The 8,295-nt window shown below is 37.9% G+C and overlaps 1 protein-coding gene across 1 annotated transcript in view; it reads left to right on the top strand.

Annotated features, from left to right (window-relative positions):
- LOC144978912 (uncharacterized) overlaps positions 1 to 3,193 on the top strand; it is a 34,137-nt gene extending 30,944 nt beyond the window's left edge. The window contains exon 6 of the mRNA XM_078925524.1: positions 2,044 to 3,193. Coding sequence (XP_078781650.1) covers positions 2,044 to 2,258 — 215 coding nt within the window. The 3' untranslated portion in view covers positions 2,259 to 3,193. The remainder of the gene's footprint in view (positions 1 to 2,043) is intronic.
- The last annotated feature ends 5,102 nt before the right edge of the window (positions 3,194 to 8,295 follow it).

Below are 8,295 nucleotides of genomic sequence, written 5' to 3'. Positions count from 1 at the left end.
AACATCTCATCTTAAGAACAACAGTTTGGAACAACCCTTTCAGTCAGCCTACAAACATCAACACAGTACTGAAACGGCGCTTCTTAAAATCTTTAATGACTTGTTATGTAATGCTGATGCTAACAATATCAATGTATTATGCCTTTTAGATCTTTCAGCTGCCTTTGACACCATTGACCATGACATTTTGTTAAGAAGACTAAAAAATACGTTCGGCATAAAAGGAATTGCCCTGAAATGGTTTACATCATATTTACAGGATCGATGGCAGACTGTCGTGGTGAATGGTGTTCAGTCAGAAGAAGTTTTACTAAATTTTGGAGTGCCACAAGGCTCTGTTCTTGGCCCTGTCCTTTTTACTGTATATATGCAGCCCCTTTCTAGTGTGATATCCAGATTCAATCTAATTTATCATTTTTATGCAGATGATACGCAAATATATGATTCAGCACCCCTTAGTAATTGACTTGACTTACTTGACTTGACTTAGATGCCTTTCGCGTCTCGACCGAAAGATCGGGTCGCCTTGGCTGTTTCCAGTATTTCCTGTGTGAGGTGTCTCCAATATTGCCGGTCCTCTGCTAGGGTTCTCAGATTTTCAAGGTCCCCTGCCGTTATGAGACTAATGCTTTGTCCAAGTGTTGTGAGGTTTTTGTTTAGGATCACAGGGAGTGTTGTGATCGGTCTTCCTCTAAAAAGGTTCCCGTGTTTTTGGAAATATCCCGACATGGCTTGGTTAGCTGGTATGTTTTTGTCCCTGCGTAGTATGTGACCGAAAAGTTGCCATCGTTGTTGTAAAATGTCAAGGGAGATTGGTCTTTAGTAATTTACATCTCTTAATACAACGAATTACGAGCTGTTTTAATGAGATTAAATCTTGGATGTACCACAATAAGTTAAAATTAAATGATAGTAAAACTGAGATTTTGATGTGTGGAAGGCCGAGTATCCTTAAACAGGAAAATAAATCACCTATTACTCTCGGAAATAGCACAATAGAATTTTCAAATAAAGCAAAAAACCTTGGCGTCATCATTGATAAAGATCTTTCCATGACAAGCCACGTGAATAACACCATACAATATATGTACATAGAAATGAAAAAAATAAGCAAAATTCGTAATTTAATACCGAAGCATATAACAGAACTTTTAATTAATTCCCTGGTTTTATCTAAATTGGACTATTGTAACTCCCTTTGGGCGAATTTAGCTAAAGACAAAATTAGCAAACTTCAGGTTTCTCAAAATAACGCAGCCAGGCTCATTGTACGCAATAACAAAAAATACCCGTCAGCAACTCTTCTTCTCCGTGAGTTACATTGGCTTCCTGTTGAAAAAAGAGTTGCCTATAAGATTTGAACTGTTGTCTACAAATCCCTGAGCACGAACAGTCCCTCCTATATTAAAGACCTTCTAAACATATATGTCCCCAATAGAAACTTGAGGTCAAGCAATGACCAATCAATCCTTGTCAAACCTAAGCCATTGCGTAAAATAGGTGAACAGTCTTTTCAATTTTCGGCCCCCCATTTTTGGAACTCTCTCCCGTCACCCGTGAGATGCTCGGATTCGTTGACAACGTTCAAATCTCGCTTAAAGTTTTATTTTTTTACGTCATAAAGTTGCAATATTATTTTCATATTTTGTTGTTGTTAAATTGAATTCGTATCACGTTTCCTTCACACTTGTCTCACTGTAATATTTTTTGTTTTATATCACTGTAAAGCGCTTAGAGCCTGTGACAACGGGGTAAAGCGCTATATAAATGCCATTTATTATTATTATTATTATTATTATTATTATTATTATTATTATTATTATTATTATTATTATTATTATTATTATTATTATTATTATTATTATAGTCACCCCTCGTTGTAAAACGAAAACGCTTCGAGCGCTTTTTGTGGATATTATCGCGCTATATGAATGCTCCATATTTTGTTATGTTATACATGTAAACCCCTATTTTTTCTTTTTTTTTTTCTTTTTTTGTTCTTTTTATTTTTTATTTTTTTATTTTTATTTTTTTTGCTTTCAGTTTGCAAAAGAAAAAAGTCCCAGCCAGAGGAGATCAAATACAGTTTGAGCTATGAAACTGTGGAAGCACCGATAACAGAGGAAGAAGAAAATATGATCGACACGGGAAAAAGAACAACTAGAACAACTGAGGCCGAGAAAATTCCACATGAACATGAACATGAACATGAAGATGAAGATCAACCAAAATCTGAAATCTACCAAACAGAGATATAACGCGATTGACGTCACTCCTATACGCTGTTTTTATATTTTTTTAATTTAATTATTTTTTTTTGTTTTAAGGAAACCATTCTAATGATTAGTTCCCACAAAATTAAATTATAGATAGTCTGCGCTTGGCTAAGAAGCTCACAACATTGCCATCCGGAAGTATAACGGACCGACACACAAAACTGTGTGTATCCATGAAGGTTTATAGTCGGGTTAATGTTTAGTGAGAATTACTCATAAACGCGGATGGCAAAAAACAATAACAAAGACCAGAGTGACGTCAACTTCATACTATCTATAGATATTATAATATATGAAGTCGACGTCACTTAGGTCTTTGTTATTGATTTTTGCCATCCGCATTTAATTGATTTGAGTAATTCTCATAAACCGTATTATCCAGACAAAGATGTTCAAGGTTACATGTTGCTTTGTGTGTTGGATCGTTATACGTCTGGAGGGCAATGTTGTGAGCCTCTTAGCCAAGCGCATACTATCTATTCATTCAGACTACATTATCTTATTATAAACGTCCAAGATTACACATAGTTTTATGTTATATCCGGCTGGTGGATGTTGTGAGTTGTTGTTTTTTTTACTTAAACGCATAGCATTAATAATCAACAGGTAGATAACCACGCCTCTTGGACAATTGTCAAAATGTAAACAATGGCAGTGATTGGTAGACACAGCAAACTACACAGGATTTACTATCGATGGTATGTGTCATAGAGTGGCGTAGTTGCACACATATGGAATGGCTTATGATCGTATAGTGGCTTTTTGATAGATGGTAATGATATTTCTTTGCGTTGTGTTGTAGATGTTAATAATGACTAAAGAGTTCAAAGGCCAATGATGATAATTGAATCACAACATCAAGACATTCAAATAAAAGTCCAGATTCCAAGTTTCATTTCTTACTGCTTTATTTGTTGTGATAAATTCCAAATCCAAATCAAATAGCATGGTCATAATTCAATCAGTTTCAGAAATTCCAAAATCCGTAAAATCAATCCAAATGTTAAGTTATTTTGACTATGTAACCATTTTCAATATACGTCCGTAAAATAAAGATTCTTAGTAGGATGTTAGAACTTGCAGCATACTGGGAAAGTGCAGCTCATAGTGAAGTAGAATGTAGAATAATCTAGAATAATCCCGGTTTGATCAGAAACACTATATTTTATCCCCTGTTGTAAACCATCCCACAATTCCTTCAAACCACTCCTCTTACTGATTTTGATTGTCACACGTCAGACTAAAATCAACCCCTCTAAAAGTAAAAGCGAATCATACTCAACTCGAAGCGTGTTAAATCCCTAAATATTAACTCTCTCCTTACCATACAGTTTTAGAATTCCCCACAAAAATTTACACCCACCCAACACAAAAAACAGACTTCTCCTAATCAAACAAAATAGTAACAAGTGTATTCTATAGATATCCGCGTTTATGAGTAATGCTCACTGAACTGTATTAACCTGACTATAGATAGTTCGAAGATGACGTCAATCAGGTCTTTGTTATTGTTTTTTTTTTTTTTGCCATCCGCGTTTGTGAGTTAATCTCACTGAATTGTATTAACCTGACTTTAAACGTTCATGGTTACACACAGTTTTGTGTGTTGGTCTGTTATACTTCCCGATGGCAATGTTATGAGCTTCTTAGCCAAGCGCATACTATCTATACAGAATGTTATTCAGCAAAATGATGTTTACAACACAGTGTTTGGTATTCATAGCTGTCATCAAAGCATTTCTTGACATTTTGTGATGTCATAGAGAAAGTAGAATGAGAAACCTTTAGGTTGAATCGAAACGAATGTGACGATTTTCCTATGGGTGGTAAAGAGAGGGTTAAAAACGATGTCTAAAAACAATTTAAAACGGTTGAGTGATATTCATATTTCGTTCCCTCCAGAGGAATGTGTCATCATCATAGCTTGTCGCTCCAACACCGAACCCATTCCACAGCATCTGTGGAGCAGACTCTTAGGTCATGGTCAGTTCAGCTGGGCCCGTCCTGGCATTCTCTAAGGATGTGCTCCATCGTCTGCTCTGGGCATCCACAGGTACACAAGCTTGTCTCAGCCAACCCCACCTTTTATGATATATTATTTTGATAAATGTCAGTTTTCATTCCAAAACAACAAAAACTAATGACAATCGGTTGCATTTATTCTCAAATACCAATCAACACCATTTAACAAGAAGGTTTGTGTTTCTAGCACTCAACACAATACGCTTCAACAGTCGTAACGTCACTTTCCTCGTAATGACGCATTGTAACTTAGTAACTGGTTCTAAACTATCGGAACAATGACGGACGCCCTTATGAAATACTTCTCCGACGAGCATAAAAGCGTATCCAGAGGAAGAAAAACAACAATATAAATCTGATCATGTTTTGACTTTTACACATTCTGATCACAAGACATATGAACAGTTCTAGCCAGCATAAAGAATAAAAAGTACAGATATTATTCTTTGTTTAGAACCACGATGGCCGCCGTTGCTAGGCGACGTGACATCAGACTATTGAATCCAATTGACACCAATTAACAAGAAGGTAATTTTCTAGCACTCAACACTATGACCAGTCCATTAACTTGGGACGTAAAACTGTCCTAAACCCATTAAATGTTGACCATGCATGTTTTCATTGCAATCCTAGCGTCGTTAAATTTGCTTGAATATTAATCATGTTTTTCGTTAAAATTCTTGTGTAAGCTTCTTGCATAAGATAAAAATAAATAAAAATCATTGAGCTTTATATAGCGTAAAATCCACTAAAGCTCAAAGTGTTATACAAGGGGTCCCTGGTCAACAGCAACATTTAACATGTAGGACGAGACATGACGTCTGTCAGGCGATATTGGAATTTTTTTCCGGACAGAGACAACGCTGTTGAAGGCCAGGTACTCATTTTACACCTGTGTACGGTGAGAGAATGTGAGTAAAGAGCCTTTTCCAAGGACTCAACTATGCGCCGAGCGAGGCTCGAACCCAGGACCTTCCGCCGATCCGAATGCGAGTGTCATCCACTCGACCACACAGCCGTACAGAAAACTATATCAATGTAAATGTCTATAATCTGATCGATAAAATCTTGTGATAACTAGTCACCCATTTGACGGTTTAAAAAAACAAACCCCAATAACAATGATCAGAGAGAAGTCGATTTTATTCAAGTTATTGTTTGTAAACAGCCAGCTATGTTTGTCCGAGCACGTGTGAGGGTGTGTCACAACTTTCATGTTTTAATTGGTCAAAAATCTACTGGTTAATTGGATTCAGTAGTCTGATGTCACGCCGCCCGGCAACGGCGGCCATCTTGGTTCTAAACAAAGAATATCATTACTTTTTATTCTTCACGCTGGCTAGAACTTTTCATATGCCTTGTGATCAGAATGTGTAAAAGTCAAAACATGATCAAATTTATGGGGTTCTTTTCCTCTGCATACGCTTTTATGCTCGCCGGGGAAATATTTCATACGGCGTCCGCCATTGTTCCGATAGTTTAGAGCCAGTATTACTAAGTTACCATGCGTCATTAGGAAGGAAGTGACGTTACGACTGTTGAAGAGTATTTAGGAGGTGACTTTCAAAACCTGCCAAGCCTGTATTTTTTCATCACAAGGGGAGAACCAGCAATTTTTGCTGATAAATCAAGGCTAAAGGGTGCAACAGTCGTGACGTCAGTTCCCTCATAATGACGCATAGTAACTGGTTCTAAAATATAGGACCAATGGCGGACGCCCTTATGAAATATTTCTCCGACGAGCATAAAAGTGTATCCAGAGGGGAAAAACATAAAAAAAATCTGATCATGTTTTGACTTTTATACATTCTTATCACATGACATGTGAAAAAGTTCTAGCCAGCATGAAGTATACAAAGTACGATTTTCTTTGTTTAGAACCAGGCTGCTGGTTGCTGGGCGGACGTGACATCAGACTATTGAATCCAATTCCGGAGAGTAGTATGCGCTTGGCTGAGAAGCTCATAACATTGCCATCCGGAAGTATATCGGATCAACACACAAAACTATGTGTAACCATGTACGTTTATAGTCTGTTTAATACAGTTTAGTGAGAATTACTCATAAACGCGGATGGCAAAAAAAACCAATAACAAAGACCTTAGTGACGTCATCTTTGAACTATCTATACACCTGTGAGGAGACCCGATAGCTCAGTTGGTAGAGCACACGCTTCACACGCAAAGGGACCGAGATCGATCCCGGGTGCCGTCGAGATTTTGTCTGACCCCCCGTCTACCCAGCAGTGATTGGGTAGTTGGGTCTGATAGATCTGGCGGAAAGTACTTTGCGATAAACTAACGTTCTCACTAAACTGTATAAATCAGACTATAAACGATCACGGTTACACATAGTTTTGTGTGTTGGTCCATTATACTTCCGGATGGCAATGTTGTGAGCCTCATAGCCAAGCGCATACTATATATAAGTGATACCTTTGATGTGTTCACAATAGATATAACGAAGATGACGTCACTCAGGTCTTTGTTATTGTTTTGTTTTGTTTTTTGCCATCCGCGTTTATGAGTAATTCTCACTAAACTGTATTAACCAGACTATAAACGTTCATGTTTACAAATAGTTTTGTGTGTTGGTCCATTATACTTCCGGATGGCAATGTTGTGAGCTTCTTAGACAATCGCGTGTTATCTATACAATTGGATTCATTAGTCTGATGTCACGTCGCCCAGCAACGGCGGTCATCGTGGTTCTAAACAAAGAAAATGGGTACTTTTTATTCTTCATGCTGGCGAGAACTTTTCAGATGTCATGTGATCAGAATGTATAAAAGCCAAAACATGATTAGATTTATAATGTTTTTTCTGCTCCTTTGGATACACTTTGATGCTCGTCGGATTTTTAATTCAGAAAAGTGAGTGGAGCAGGCACTTATGTTGGTAACAACAAGATATGAAGTGAGTAGAAAAGTGCCAGAAGACAATAGAGAATAAAAAATGTTTCGCGGCGGTGGTGGGGTTTGAACCTGCGACCTTATTGGTACGACAACTCCGCCTGGCAGGTGAGAGCGTGGCTCTACCGTGTGAGCTATCCACGAACACAAAAATATTCGTATCAAACCCAAGTCATTTCTAGAGCCCTCTCTCACCCACTTCTGGAGACCGCCGGTTCGCTCGCACACAACCATCGCGAAGTTATTTGACCAGCAGTTAAGTTAAGGTCGCAGGTTCAAACCCCACCACCGCCGCGAAAATTTTTTTTATTCTCTATTGTCTTCTGGCACTTTTCTACTCACTTCATATCTTGTATGCTCGTCGGAGCAATATTTCATAAGCCGTTGTCCGCCATTGTTCCGATAGTTTAGAGCCAGTTACTAAGTTACCATGCGTCATTACGAAGGAAGTGACGTCATGACTGTTGAAGCGTAGCCATCGTTATGTTATAGCCTGATACTGAAATCCAAAAAGACTGGCATTTTGACGTCATTATTTGTTTTTTTTGCACCGTCTAGTGAGTTGTCGTTAGTAGAGCTCATGGAAACAAGTTATTTCATTGGTTGAACTATTGAATACAACTCACGATTTGTTTTCTTTTGTGGCAAAAGACTGACATTTTGACGTCATTTTTTTGGTCAGTATCAGGTCATAACTTTACGAAGGCCACGGTCTGACACAGCAGTTGGCACACAGCAGTTCTATACGGTCATCTAATGAATCTACCCGTGTGTTGGAAAACCAGTCCTGTCAATAAATTGCTTAACACACCTCACATTATCTAACTCAAATTGACGGAATACTATGAAACAGTTACCTGCCCTATTCTGGGGGGAAAAAACACATATTTAAAAATTTAGCCAGAAAACTCGTCCTTCAAATATCGATCGATTTAAACGACCCTTGTCTTGGCGAAAATTCTCAAACTCGAGGTTTCGCGAGGTCCCGGGTTTAAGGGTTTTTGCCAAAATGAGGGTCGTTTGAATCGATCGGTATTTGAAGGACGAGTTTTCTGGCCAAATTTTTAAATATGAGTATTGTCAGAG

The sequence above is a fragment of the Berghia stephanieae genome, chromosome 8 (assembly GCF_034508935.2).
Source record: "Berghia stephanieae isolate SIO BIC M18660-M18661 chromosome 8, UCSD_Bste_1.3, whole genome shotgun sequence".
In the NCBI taxonomy this organism is placed as follows: Eukaryota; Metazoa; Mollusca; class Gastropoda; order Nudibranchia; family Aeolidiidae; genus Berghia; species Berghia stephanieae.
Note: the sequence above shows the minus strand (reverse complement) of the source record. Positions and strands in the feature narration are given on the sequence as shown.